The 15,202-nt window shown below is 38.8% G+C and overlaps 2 protein-coding genes across 6 annotated transcripts in view; both read right to left on the reverse strand.

Annotated features, from left to right (window-relative positions):
* The window catches only part of TTLL8 (tubulin tyrosine ligase like 8), a 31,743-nt gene extending 24,366 nt beyond the window's left edge, over positions 1–7,377 (reverse strand). The window contains exons 1-3 of the mRNA XM_020812852.3: positions 7,302–7,377; positions 4,998–5,093; positions 1,058–1,149 (exon numbers count right to left, since the gene is read on the reverse strand). Of these exons, the coding sequence (XP_020668511.3) occupies positions 1,058–1,149; positions 4,998–5,093; positions 7,302–7,377 (264 nt within the window). The remainder of the gene's footprint in view (positions 1–1,057; positions 1,150–4,997; positions 5,094–7,301) is intronic.
* Positions 7,378–11,081: 3,704 nt separating this feature from the next.
* MLC1 (modulator of VRAC current 1) overlaps positions 11,082–15,202 on the reverse strand; it is a 32,332-nt gene continuing 28,211 nt past the window's right edge. For all 5 annotated transcript variants that reach the window (XM_020812871.3, XM_020812869.3, XM_020812872.3 and 2 more), the window contains 2 exons: positions 13,056–13,223; positions 11,082–11,661 (listed from right to left, as the gene is read on the reverse strand). In XM_020812871.3, coding sequence (XP_020668530.3) covers positions 11,587–11,661; positions 13,056–13,223 — 243 coding nt within the window. In that variant the 3' untranslated portion in view covers positions 11,082–11,586. The remainder of the gene's footprint in view (positions 11,662–13,055; positions 13,224–15,202) is intronic.

The raw sequence follows: 15,202 nt of genomic DNA on the forward strand, positions 1-15,202 counted from the left end.
CTAGCACAGAGCTGATCCCATTCCAATGAATGATTTTTAACATGCTGAATCCTGTCATAGGTTGTAACAACTGATTTTTAGCATAACCTGTGGGCAGGAACTGCAAGTGGAACAGAGGTTTGTGCCTCTTGTTTTCAGATGTTTCCCTTCCTTGTAGGCAATAGCTGGAGTCCCACCAGCTTAAGCTTTTTTATATTGTGTTCACTGTCACAGCCGCAGACCTCCCATGAGGCCTCAATCACAGTTTTTATTGAAGATTTTACTCCAAAGCATCTCTGTTGCAATGAACCTCCTAGTCTGGAAGAACTTGGTTGATTGGCTGGTTGGTTGGTTAGTTGGTTGGTTGGTTGGTTCCTTTCCTTTCCCTTGCTTTCCCTTTTCTCCCTTACCTTCTCCTTCCTTCCTTCCTTCCTTCCTTCAATTTATATACCACCCAATCAAGCAATTTCTACTCTGGGTGATATACAACAAAATATATACATAAAACATTAAACAGAATTACTTTAAAACAATCAACTATCACCATCCCTCTCCACTGTGGCTGTGGTATTCTTACCAAGTGAGACTAGCAGAAGTGACCAAGTGAGACTAACAGAAAGGGTCCCACCCTGACTGGGGAAGAATACAGCTGTAGGTGAGCCTCTGGATTTTTGTGCCCAAGGACATGTCTAACACTGGAACAATCTAGAAACTTGCAAGTTTCCTGTCTTTTCTATTGTTCTTGTCATCTCCACAGGGGTCGAGGGAGTGTCAGGCAAGGTCATGCCACTCTGTAAACAGCTGTTCTTCAAATTCTCCAGCCCCTAGAAGTCTCATTCAAGATTTTCCAGGCTACCTCAGAGTCCAGACTTTTAAGAGAGCCTCTAAATTGGCTTTATAAGAGCCAGCTTTATAGAATTTTCTCTTGTTTTGTTCACTGGATGTTGTTTTCATCTTATTTTAGGACCGGTAACACAATATTTATCTAACTAGTATTTTTTTAACATTTAAAAATAAATAATATATACATATTAATGTTTACGTATACTTTTAAAAAACTATTACTAATCACATGTACCCTGATGGCCTTGTCTGTTAAAAATCTTGCAAGCTTGTATTTGTCTATTTTCGGGGGAGGAGGCAACTCTTCCACAGTTTTTGGAGTTAGCTCTAAAAATATAAAGAAGAATTCTGTGTTAGGTAACAGTCAAATAAAATTTTAAAATACAATATTCAGTATTAAGCTTTTTTAATGCTTCCATTCATACACAACATAGGCATCTATATAACCTGTGCAGAAATTTTAAAACTGGCTAAAACATAGCTCTGGGCTACAACATAAAGGGCTTTATTGCACGTGTGAACAGCATTTGTTTGTTTATTTGTCTAGAGGGGCGGGGTAAAAATCAAATAAATAAATAAATAAAAATAAATCTTCTATCCTTGCACAGTCAACTGACATTCCCAGGGTAATGAGCAGTTCCTCTATGACATTTCCCATCAATGCATATCAGGTAAAATTAAAATGTACATATTTTTAGAATGTGGGCATGTTAAAACCAATAGAGACTAAGGGTCTAACATACGTTCCACTGAATTCAGTGGATCTACTCGAAGTATAAATATGGATCTAACCCAATGTGAAGTATTTCCCTGAAGAATGCTGAAGCTGGCCATAAAGGAAGAAACAGGTGTTCACAGCCCTGTTCTAGCATGTGCTGCTAATCTAGAGAGGTGGCTGGTGACAGTCCCACACCAAAAATCACCCACCCAAGGCAGCAGTTTGTCTAGGAAGTTCTTTTTACTGCAATTAACATCTTTGTGGGCAAGTAGTCATGGTGGGAAGGGTGATTTTCAGTTGGAAATTATTTAAAGTGTTAAGGAAAGACTCTTTGCAGCAAAGCACACACCACTGTTAGAGCTAATATATACATCAACACAAATATTCTGTAAACATTTTGGGGTTATCTCATTTTTCTCCATTACTTTATTACTGAAGACTGGTTTGTTTAATATCAGCTTGTTATTCAGCTCTGTCAGTATAAGTTGTCTAATCAGGATAAGAAAATAAGGAGCTACTTTATACCAATTCATAACGGTATTTCTAACTCTGTATGGTCAAGGGACTGGTAGCACCTCTTCAGGTTTTCAGGCAAGATTATTTTCTAGTCTTATCTGGGGATGCCAGAAACTGATGATATTCTGTGTGGAGAAACATAAACTCCACTGCTGAGTTGTGCCACCTCCATAGCAATCCCTTTCTCTTCATTTCGAAACTGCTGATCAGCACTGTTCTGGGTTGATAGGAACATCTGTTCAATGGATTATGTGTGCACACGCCTGTATACACAAGACACGACTGCTGGATGCAAGAATATTTAAATTAGGAGCAAGGTACAGGCAGGGGGCAGTTTCCAATAGGATGGTTCTGTTGGCACACCTGCTTCTATTTGCAGAACTAAGGGTGGGGTGATCCTTCTTCCCTCAGTATTAGGCTGGGTGATACCCCAATATTGCTCTGGAGAGATGCAAATCCCTCTGGAGCACGATTTAGGGGAATATGGAGAGCTGCAGAAAAGGGAAAAGTTCTACACGATAGTTACAGAGCACAGAGGAATTCGGCAAAGTACTGCAATGGGTACCAACAGTGCTGAGAAGTATTTTATTCTTACTTAATTTCAAAAACCCATGCAAGACAAGGTGGTGCAAGACCATTGTCAGGATAGAAGAGTAGTATTTGCTGGTTCTCCTCCTACACTAATGGTGCCTCCTGGCTATGGGAGTAGCTGATGGATCCAAGAAGCCACCATGTTTAATTTTTCACCGTGTTGTAGAAGTGCTGTCACTTTGGGGCACTGTGGGGAATTCAGGATGGGAACTTCTATTCACAAATCAATCGGAGAGCAGAAAACATAATCATCACCCTGCAAGAGCCTGAAGTAGGAACAGCCAGGGTGGTTAAACCAAAATACCTATCAAATTCACCATTCTGTTCACAGAGTCAGTCACCTATGGAAAGCACACCAGTAGCACATGAATACAACTCTACCATCTCACAGCAGCTGAAAGGTGCATAGTGCTGTTGACAGTCCCAAAGTAAGTCCCAAATAAAGGAAAACAACATGTTAGACCTGAATTACTGTAGTATATCTGTAAGCCTTGAATCCAGACTCACATTTTAAGCAGATTAAATACCAAACCAAATGGCAATGGAGCATTTTGACCACTATATAAACTTCGCTTAGGAAACACTCAATTTGTTGTAAACCTCATCCCACAAACTTTCCAGTAAAGTTATCTCAAAATAATAACAATCAGCAATAGAACACTCAAGCTTTAGTAGAATTATTCTAGTACTCTTGAAGTATGTGACTGCATAAAATTGCCCTTTGTTAAGAATTCTTCTCTTGGAATGTTGCCAAGGGGGAGAATTTGAAAACATACAATTACAGTGGGGAGTCTCTTGTGAGGAGAAGCTGAATGCCAACACAAATTGCCAACAGTTACCTCAGAAAAAATTGCCCTGGGAGTGCTGTGCTGAATCAACTGCCATTGTATACATGGGTGAAACATCTCCCTACCATTAGAAACATTGTTCTAGTATACCTCTTTGCTAAAGCCTCAAATCCCGGTGGACATGGGGTGAATTGTGAACTTTGGTTTCCCAAGGTTAATAAGTCTTTTCTGGGTCCCAGTCTTGAGGTTAGCTAAGAAACATGAGGTTCTAAATCAACAGTTGTGTCACCTGATTTTCCCCACAAATCCTGTAAATTGAAATTAACCTCTAAATATTCCATTGAATTTCCTAACTAGATATGAAGTCAGTTTTCTTCTTTTATTCAACTCATCCTTTTTTCAGTGATTTTAAGAATCACCCCATAAGGATACAATTCAGTACTGTACACATTTATCTGGCACTTAGGTAGGAATGACCCTACTGAATTATTGGCACTGAGCGGGACGTTTTTGTGGAAAAAAACAAACCACACATAAGGTAGTGCAGAGCTCAAAAGTAACACATGAGAAGTTACAATCTTACTCATTGCACGATTTAAAAAAAAATAAGGGACAAGTAATATTTCTTTCATACAGTTTTATGTTGATCTTGGCGGGTAATGAGTAATGTTTACTCATAATTTCTCAAATGTTATATTTCAGTCATTGGGAAGGGGATATTTTGTGCCATTTTTGTTTTTTTTAATTACAGTGGTGCCTCGTTAGACGATGATAATCCGTTCCACTGAAATTGCTGCTTAGTGAAATCACTGTCTACCAAAAAGCATTTCCCCATTGGAATGCATTGAAACCTGTTTAATGTGTTCCAATGGGGAAGAATCATCGTTGTCTAGTGAAGATCAGCCATAGGAAAGCCGCTTCGCGAACCACTGATCAGCTGTTTAAATCACTGTCTTGCAAAGCTTAGGTCCCAAAAACAGCTGTTTGTGAGCACATAGGGAGCTGTCAAAATCGTCATCTAGCAAAAATCAGTTTGCGAATCAGGGACCAAACATTGTCCAGCGAAATTCCCCCATAGGAATCACTGTTTTGCGAATCACTATAGCGATCACAAAAAGCCAATGTCTAGCGAAAAAACTGTCATGCGGGTTAACTGTCTAGCAAGGCGTCACTGTATTTTTAAAGAATTTAAAATAATGTGTTTGTAACATATCACTAATACTTTTACTCCCCCAAACCTGTTCTGACCTTGAGGTTAATGTGTTACAAAACTGAGTAAGAGCTAAATCTAAGACAATGGCTCTTTTAAATTACCTTTCCAAGTTCTAAGTGTGTGCTATAAAGCCGCAATCTGTTGTTTCTAGTGATTTTCAACATGATAATACAGGTTGTTTACCCTCAGAAACTTTGACTGAATGCACTTTCTGGACCAGTTATCTTTCTATATAATGTTTGTTTCCTATCAGAGTACTTTGCAACTGCCCATCTGCTCATGTGCATGACTTCACAGTATTTGATGTTGAAATAATAAGGATGGAACACAAAAGATGTGGGAGCCTTACCAGGAAACAGTCCCTGGTGGCATGGAACAACAGGATGGCAGTTGTCCAAATCGATTTTCAGGATTTTTTGAGGAGGGAGTTCAGCTTTTGCCAATTCTGTTAGCGGGGAAATAAACATAGTATGATACAGAACATGAGAAGACTGACGAGAATCAGAAGAGCATTTTCTCATGTGATTCAAAGCTACATTCGTTTGTGAATTCGGCAGTGATTATAGGATTTTTTTTCCTTGCCTGTAAAAAGCACAAGTAGAAACTAAACAAACCATAATACTAGATCTGTCCTAAGCAAGATGACTCAATATCATTAACTTAACAGGAAAAAGTATACATTATATACAAATGAGTGCCACATAAACTGGGAATGTCTCCATTAAACCATTAGCAAATAGTACATTTAGTTGTACTGCTGCAGTTTTCAAAGTTTACAATTCTGCTGAGCTGAAATGCCCATACACACATTTCTCTCATGTGGGAGCAAAGGGGCATATATTGTACAGTGAAGATAGTTGGTTTTCAGCAGTTTGGTGGTATATAATTAGTAGCAATCACATTATGGATTGGTAGTGGCTGCCATATACAGTATATACATACTTCCTCTGATTTGACTCTGTATGGTGATATCTGAAGCCAAAGAGAACAAGGGCAGTGTTTTCAGACTTTAAGTTAGTCTCGTAGTTTTAAATGTTGAAAGGTTTTATCCTCTGAGCTGATTTTATTTTCGTTTTGTGTTCCAGTGTAACATGTATGCTGTTCCTAATACTGATTTTTTTTTTTTTTTTTTTTTTTTTTTTTTTTTTGCAGCTCTGATGGTGTTGTTTCAGAGATCTGCAGCTGGTGATAATTCTAAAGCATTATTCCCAATGCCTCCATGACTATGGGAAACACTGAAATGTGTTTCATCCACAACCAAGTTATTTTGATTGCTAGGTCTCTGTACTTTGTTAATTTCGCCAGTTCTTTGTCTTCAACCCTCTGGAATTTCAGTGCCAATTATCCAGACACTTCTTCATTCTATTACTGTCATGTCTGCTATATTATGCTCAAGGTGTCTTGTCTGTTTGAATCCAAATGCCTCACAAGATCTTGGTCATTTTCTGACACCTTCTCTCCCTGATGTTCCATGGATGAAGATGATGGTGGTGGTGGTCACTGTTGTTGTTATTTTACTATATAGTGTATTGTTAACAGATTGTCCAGAGAATTCTGGTTAGTGGGCAATTTGAGAATGTAAGAAAGAAAGAAGGACTATGAAACAAGAAAAAAAATGGTGCTATGTCGAACGCTTTTACACAACCATCCTTTTACAGAATCCTGCAAAGAAACAGAAATCTGTCTACAGTAGCCTATGCCTAGAAATATAAATCATGCATGCAATATGCTTATATGTGTCAGTGAACCAAAACTTATTTACTGACTTAAAATATTTTTACCCCACCATTCCCCTTGAAAAGGATCCAAGGTGGCTTGCATAATTAAAAGACAATATTTAAAACTAAGAACGACTATAAAGAGGCAGCTTACATTATTGAAAAGACAATATTAAAGCTAAAACATTAAGCAGGCAAAGACTAAAAATAAGCAAACAAATACCACTGGAAAGAGATGATAAACAGAAGTCGTACTAAAGACCCAGTCAGAGCAGTAATGCATAACAAAGAATCCATCTAAAAGTCACTCATGTAAACAGCGAGGTAGCCAGCCACTCATGCAGGCAGTCACTGGGAGAAAGCTTGCCTGAGGACTTCTAGATCCTGCTTGTGGAAGGACAGTGGTCAACCTCTTGCCAGAGGCTGGATCATTAGTAAGAAAGGGACTGGGGCAATGGGGCACATATTCATGCTTCATTTATCACAAAGTGACAATGTTCAATATAAGGCAGGAAAAACTGGCCAATGGAAAGTAGGATAGCCTTCAGTCTGTAAGACTGTGTTTCTGAGTTATGAACTCAATTGACTGACCTTAGTCAGGTTCTTTGCGTACCGTGCCACAATGAGCAAGGAAAAGCCCATGGTGGAGGGTGTCAAAATGCTACTGCAGTCCCATTAATGCAAATGGAATCAGAGGTCCAAGGTTGCACTGGAGTCTTATGAATGTCACCTTAATAAAACACCATGGATGATGCTCTAATCAGTGCCCCTCCACTGATGTCATCTCTAAATGTATGATTTAGGACCTTGTGACTTAATGATTCCTTTTTTGGGGGTACAGGGGACCTTACGAAGGGCTTTTAACCATTTTTTCTGTGATATACAAACCTTCCCCTCCCCCCATAAAACACCCCTTATGATTTGCAAACACTAACGATTTTCTCCTTCATGCTTTGTTTCGTCGTTTATAGGCACCAGGAATGGCTTTCTTTCTGCATGATGCCGGTTCATTCTGTCATTTTTGCTTCACTGCTTTGTAGTTATCCTGCAAATTAAGAAATATTATGTAACTGAAGTTTGGCTTCCACCCAAAAGCACAGGGAAGTGTGTTATCTCCCAAGCCAGTATGAAAATACATTGCATAATAAAAAAATTTACAGTCATGTTGTTTTGACAAACTTTCTTTGGGGGGTCCTTTTTCTTCCCCAAGGAAAGCTTTTTCCCCATATAATTATATATTGACCTTGTACATAAGTAGCTCAGTTCAAAAACTGTTATGACAAAGTATTCAATGAAAATTAATAGTGTTTATACTCATCTCTTTATCAGAAAAAAAACCTGATATAGTGGCAGGGTAAGGAAAATAGAATTATATCACTACAGAAAAACGCTTATGTCACATTTTCAGATTGTTTGATATACATATCCAGGACATATATAATTTTCAAAACAATTGCTTCCTTGCTGAGCTAGCCTAAAACCATCAGTTTTGGTAACCAGAGCAAGCAGTGCAAAACACAGTCTCAAAAACAACTGTGTAATTCATGGTGTGAAAACAGTACAAGATTTAACTAAGACAAATAAAACTAGTAGGCAGGGAGCAGGGAATTAAGCAGCCTGCTATAGGCTTAATACCAGCAGGCTTAGCCCTCTCTTGATCTGGCTGAAACTACAGGGCCAAACACCACGGGATTTCTCCATTCATAAAAGGGGTGAATTCAAAGTCCTTTTTGCTGACTGCATGATGCAAAGGCTGATTTGAATTGGCCCAAGCCTTTTTGCTTCCAAAGTGGCTTTTTTTTCCTCTTTGCCACTGGTCGGGCTTCAATTTTTTCAAGCAGGAATGAGTTAAATGTCCCCCCCCCTTGTAGTAGTTGTGATAGGTTCTTGAAAAAGTGGTGGGGGGTATCTGTAGGTGGCATTTCAGTGACGTAAGTAGTTGGGGCATGATGTTCAGGGCCAGGGGAACATGCTCTGCATTCTTTCCTCTCCCCTAATCATCTTTCCAATTTTTAAAAACATTTTTACATATGTGAGATTAAGGCTAGATCATCCTGTCACCTTACTGCTGGGTCATCATCATCGTTATTTCCCGTATTAATACCTCATAAAAGGATTAGTAAAGGTAAGACCAGAGGAAGGAAGGAAACAAGAGGGGCTGTGGGCTGGACTGTATATCGCATCACATCCAGTATGGACTCCCAAATCAATTCACAGCCCCTGTGTGATCACTGACTGCAATTTCAAACATAATACAGGCTGCAAATCAAATTGCAGCAAAACTGAATCACTTTGATTCTGTGTTCCAGTGTAGTTGCACCATCTGTCTCTTTGGGATAGTTTAATGGTGCTGCCGACTCTTTCTCTGATAAAATAATGGCAAACCCCATTTCCCTTCATGAAGCAATTCCAGTCAAAACCAGAGCTTCCCTCCCTGCATGTATGTAGATCATCATTTTCAGTTGACCAAGATACTTTGCTCTCCCTACTTAATTTGTACTCTAATCTTCTTTGAAACTAATAGTGGCATATGTGGAATTAAACATTGTTCAGAAGGAACGTTTTACACATTAGAGGCTAAAATCCTGTGCATGCATAAATTAACTCACTACATGTCATCATGTCAATTCCAACTAATGGTGATTCTTAGGATTTTCTGTCTAAAGTAGTTTACCATTCCCTTCTTCTGGGAGTGGCCCAGGACAGTGCAGCTTGCTCAAGGACACAGGCTGGCTCATCTCCCAGGAGGAACAATCAGGAATTGAATTCCCAATCTCTAACTCACTAAACTATCCTGCCAGATGCATACATAACTGAAATAACTCAAGAGTCTTGTCATCAGAGTTCTGGAGGCATGTGGAGGCACAGGCTGGTGCATAGGAGATGCACATATTGCCTCTGTTCAGTCACTCTCAGAAAAACCTCTGCTTGTGGAATCAACTGTCCAATAACATGGCTGCAGAGCCACTTCCTAGTATCATTAGGAAGGAAGGAAGGAAGGAAGGAAGGAAGGAAGGAAGGAAGGAAGGAAGGAAGGAAGGAAGGAAGGAAGGAAGGAAGGAAGGAAGGAAGGAAGGAAGGAAGGAAGAGGAAATGAAAAAAGGCAGCAGCATGTTTATGCTTCATCAAAATATTTATGTGGATGACATCAGAGACAAAATAGCACAGGTGGATGTCCAAGAGCATCAGATCTCCCAGATCACTTTGAAAGGATATTATAGACCTAAAAATAGGGAATGCCAATATAACTCCCATCTTTCCTTATCATTACCTATCATGGCTATGGTTGATGGATACTGTTATCCACCATCTCAAAAGGCTACATAACCCATACCTCTTATATCAACCTCCCTCCTTTTCCCTTTGATTCCCTTGCTCCATTTGCACTGTATCCAGGTTATCTCAAACATTTAATTTATGGACTTTAAAAAGGCTTACTGGAAAAACTTTGGCATCCTTTACTTTTCACTTCCAAATTCCAATCTTACCCTCCTGGGAACAGCAATGCTCCTCAACTTGTTGACACTCAAGACTCCTCCCTCAGTCTCTCACTAACAAAGAGATATCCACCCTCCCTCCCTAACTACCATTGTGACCTTAGTGGCAACCATGTGCATTCTAGGCAGGGGAGATGTGGCCAAAGCCAAGTTTTCCAAGAGAGGGTTGCTGCCTCATCACTTTTAAATAATAGTGACTTCTAAAAAATCTTAGTAGTGAATGGTTACCATTCTGACATGCTTGTGAGGCATTCCATTACTCTTTGCTTCAGAGATTCCACTTGTGGAAAGGTATGAGGAATGACATGCAATGCTGTAGATGTGAAGATGCCAATATGGCATCTAACTTGACCATTTGATTCCCCTTTTGACCCAGTCATTGAGTCCAGATTACACAAGAGAAGCCACATATTTTGATTCTTGCCTCCTGAACAAAAGCAGCATGTGTGTTTTTTGTATGCACCCTGTTATTTATGGTATTTACTGTTGGTATTTTGAAACTGCAGTTGATTTGTATGGCCTTTATTTAAAGTTATTTATAAATGTGTTTTTAATAATGTTTGTACTGCTTTTGTACAGGAAACCATGTTGGGAATACTATGCTCTTGAGAGACAAGAAATATTTTAAATAAATAAATGTTCCAGTACTCCCACTACATGATTGTAAGAATAAACAGCCATCATCTGAAGGAAAGGAAGGTGCACTCATAGGGAAAACTTGTTTTGTTTACCCCAGTGTCTACTGTAAGGGGCAGGCTTCTCCCTTTCAGTATGAACACTGTTCCCTTGGTATTACAAAACTAAGTGGGAGCTTCAAAATGGAGACTGGTCCTACTTAATAATCTTGTCTCATTATTTCACGGTGTGGGAAAACAGTCTTTAAGATGATAGTTCCACCTTCATCACACCTACCTGCCAGCTCAGCAAGGGCTAATGGAAGTTCCCTGGTTTGCAACTGTGTGTGTGTGTGTGTGTGTGTGTGTGTGTGTGTGTGTGTGTGTGTGTGTGTGTGTGTGTGTGTGTGTGTGTGTGTGTGTGTGTGTGTGTGTGTGTGTGTGTGTGTGTGTGTGTGTGTGTGTGTGTGTGTGTGTGTGTGTGTGTGTGTGTGTGTGTGTGTAATGCAATACATTCACAAGCAAACTATCCACTGCATTGCAACCACACTTAACATGAATGCTGTTGGTTTTGTATAAATCAATGTTAGCCAATATCCAGAGCTGTCTTGTAATAAAAACCTTTATTGTATACAAAAGTAATAGAATTTACAACTCCTACATTTACAGGCAAAAGTATCTATGATTATATGAGAATTTTACAAACTTGCTTAGACTTTTTCATCAACTGAATACTAGTACTGTATGTTGCAATAATCAAGACCAACCACATAACTATTACATTTAATTATTCATATGGTTTTAATTTCTTATTAGCAATGTGAATTGAAATAAAATACTACAAATCCAATCTTTAAAATACAACAATGAACCACATGTTCTATTGAAAAAAGTTGATTACTTTTGAAATAAGATGTAACTGTTTATCTCTAAAATTCTGGCTAGCTCCTGCTATTTTCAAATCACTCTGAAATAGTAAATGGAGCTGTTCTGGAGTAAGTTGCTTTGTGAATGCGACCACAGCATTAGCATACAAAGTTAATTTGCAAATTAAAGGTTAGAATATGTCAACTCCCACAATTTGTTTGTTTCAATCTCCTGCATCCAGATTATTGAGCCATCTGCACTACAACAGCTTTCCAAGCTTTCTCTTTGTCAAAATCCTTCAGGCTGTTATTGGATATCTAAAAAAAAAATAATGTGAAACATTTTTAGATCCAAAATATTTTGTAGCTTCATACATACTTTAAAATATAATTCATAAATGCATTCTACTTTGATCAACAGTCCCAAACATCTACTAATAATATTTTTAACACAACCTTACTGTAGATGGTATTTTACCAAGTATGGGCCTGTCCAGATGGGGGAATTTGGAGTAGTCTGGTTTGTGCTTAAAAGGTTCTTATCTTTAGTGTAATCTATTTTATCTCTTACTTGAGCTATTCTTCCATTTACACTCGAGATGTTTGTTCTCATGAGAAGGGTCCACACAGGTTTTTGGATTGCCAGTTTACTCATGAGCAAGGTTTACCAGGCTTAGTCACATGCAAGTTTAACTGGTTTACTCATGGGTAATGAAACACTGGCATGGCAAGCTCATGGCAGTGGCATCAGCAGAACTGGCACAAGAGAAAAAAGTTGGGATGAAGCTTGGAGAGACAGAAAGGATGCAGAACCCCCTCACACCGCTTTTCATGCCTTTCTCCTCAGCTGAGGCTCTGTTGGGGTTGCACTGCCTTGAGGGGGAGGAGCCCAGGAAGCTAACATAGTCCCCTTCTTCACCTTTTCCAAGCCGCCATTCAGTCAGCCACTATGAGTTTCCTTTTTGTGTTGTTAAATAAAATAAGTGGCATTCTGAAACAACAATGCATCACTCTAGCATAGTATTAGAATTGCGCTAGTAAGGCAAATATTTAAAAGAAGATAAACATAGAGGAGGGGGGTTTCTTCGTCCTCTCTTTTAATATCACAACCCACCTAATACATCACAGGGTTGTCACCTCAGATAACGCTGCCCACAGCTCCATTTGGGTACGAAATAAGCTATTAAAGCAAATTAAGTATGAGAACATTTGCCCATTTGTTTTACCATGTTTCCCTGAAAATAAGACAGGGTCTTATATTAATTTTTGCTCCAAAAATGCTGTATGGCTTAGTTTCAGGGGATGTTTAATTTTTTTCATGTACAACAATCTACATTATTCAAATACAGCCATGTCATCTTCTGGTTGCTGCACAATGATGTACAATGGTGGAGGGCTGGGTTTCACTTAACTAGGGATTATTTTCAGGTTAGGTCTTACTTTAGGGGAAACAGGGTAGGAGGGCTGCACTGATAAATTTCATCTACATTTTGAGTATGCAGGTTTCAGACAGATTACAAAATAAAGCTGGAAAAACTTCTATCAGCTGGCTAGGTGCAGACCAGATCTACTCAATGTTTGATTTAAGGCATAATGATAAATCTTTCACTCACTTCTTCACACATTTAAAGGTATCACTGCGATGACAATAGACCTGAATAATCAAAAACATTCCATATGTGGACCAATTTTAAGGTGTAATTATCACTTACCTCTGTTGTTTTGTAGTCCTGTTTGTTTATTTGTGGCATACCCCACAGTGAATTACATATTTTCATTTTTGCTTTGAAGCTAACACACAATATAACAGTGCCAGTGGTGAGGAAAGCTTGAATTAACAGCATCAGCATTAGAAGCAGGAGAAGTACATCATAAGATTGCTAGAAATCAATACATATAACAAGTTTTAGGTATACCACTTATTTTCTACTCTGTAAGATCAGAACAGCTGGATTGACAATGCTTTGGTTTTTCTACACTTTCACTATCAAATATTATTCATTCCTCTATTTTAAAGATAGCCGATTTTACAATTCTTTAAGGCCAGTCAGTTCTCCAGATATTGGTTGGAGAGCCCACATCATTTTGTGCTATCATTTCTTACTGACCCAAACTGAAAGGGCAAGAGCTCAGGCACAGCATGTACTTTATATACCTTTATATACATGTTTGATAAACAGTTAAACCCAATTTATAACATTTGCTCATACTTAGATGTGTAATGAGGTAAAGTTTCCAAGCTTTCAAAATAGTAAAAAGAACAGACTGAATTACAATCCAGTGTGGGGGACAGGAGGAAGAAGGAGGAGCGGATACTCAAAGGTGCCACATTACTTCAGCAAATCTCTGCTTATGGAACTCTGAATCTATCCCTCTGTACACTCTGATGTTAACATAGATGAATTTCTTACAGTTTTTAAACTGTTTGGAAAGTTGCATCACAACTTTATTAAAATTTGATAAGACAATCAGAGGCCAGATACATTTATCTTGAGGCAGGATGTGATTGACAGGACACTCTACCTGAAAAAAGTATTTTCCTCTGCAAAGTTACTGTAAATATTTAGTTACCATATGGAGGTGTGCCTTGACAGTCTCTTCCCATTTATTTTAACTTAAAGAAAAGGCGCTTTTGGTCACTCCTTCTGAAATAGCCTAACCACTCTGAAAATGCCATTTATAGGCTGAAATCCTGTTGCTTGGCATAATTAAATCATTAGAGTAGCCCACTGAATCAATAGAAAATACAGAGATCTTGATTCCCCAAATCCCCTCTCATTAACTGGGCCTATGCAAGTTGCAATTTACTACAGTATGCAACAGGATTTCAGCCATTGTGAGCATGCTAGAGCTCAACTCTACATAGTTTTTCTCCCAAGAACTTCCATTTTCACTCCAGAATAACAATACCACATGCACAAAATTTGCTGCTGTAGCTGGAAGAGTGTAGCAAAAATTGCAACCCTTTTGAGTATCTGCCCATTTATAATTTGCTTATGTATAATCACTTCAAAGCTTAGGATGGTAAATGGCAGAAATAGATTTTAGAGAAATATACATACATGTACAGGAATTATGGTCAAGTATTCTGTGGTCAACATCCACAGAGTTTTATTTGATTTATATTTTCTGAATTTATTAAAACAGCTACTTTTCTTCAACAACTGGAGACAACAAGGTAAATCTGCCATATTGTTTATATCATTTTGGGCATTTCAACAACCAGATGGAGCCCTTAGCAGGAGTTCATCTGTCTCCCCATGGGTGCCCCAGACACCACTACTCCACTTCTCCTCATCCCCCCCCCTCTTCTTCTTCTTTGGAGTCTAAAATTGACTTTTTGCTATTGAGCCCATCAGACTCTGACTTCACAAAAGAATAACGTTATTGAGTGGCAAACGCGGTGTATGGGGGCACTAGAAAGTCTTTCTTTTCTCTATTCCACTGTACCTCATGGTTTCTCAAGAATCAGAGATTGAGAAAGATGTCCTAAAACAAATATATCTTCTCTCAGGGAGAGAAGTGCTGTCCAGATAGGAGAGATTTAACAGCCTGATGAAGAGGGGAGGTAAGAAGAAGTCTAATGGTGTGTGGGGGGGTGAGAGGAGAGAGGGAGAGAGAGGCAGATGGAGTGTGTGTATTGGGGAAAGATGAGGCTCAAAATAGCACTCGAGCAATTACCTTTTCTAACAAGCAGCTAGGCCAGAGCTCAGACTGTCCTAGACCATTAGACCTTCCAAAACCAGTCTTTCTCCAGGTAAGCACAATTTAGGTAAGGGTCTGGCACATGGAACTCCCAGAATGGGGAATTCTAGAATTTGGAGTCCAAAAAAACTGAACTAAAATAGAACAGTACATC

This window comes from Pogona vitticeps, chromosome 5 (assembly GCF_051106095.1).
Source record: "Pogona vitticeps strain Pit_001003342236 chromosome 5, PviZW2.1, whole genome shotgun sequence".
NCBI classification, from domain to species: domain Eukaryota; kingdom Metazoa; phylum Chordata; class Lepidosauria; order Squamata; family Agamidae; genus Pogona; species Pogona vitticeps.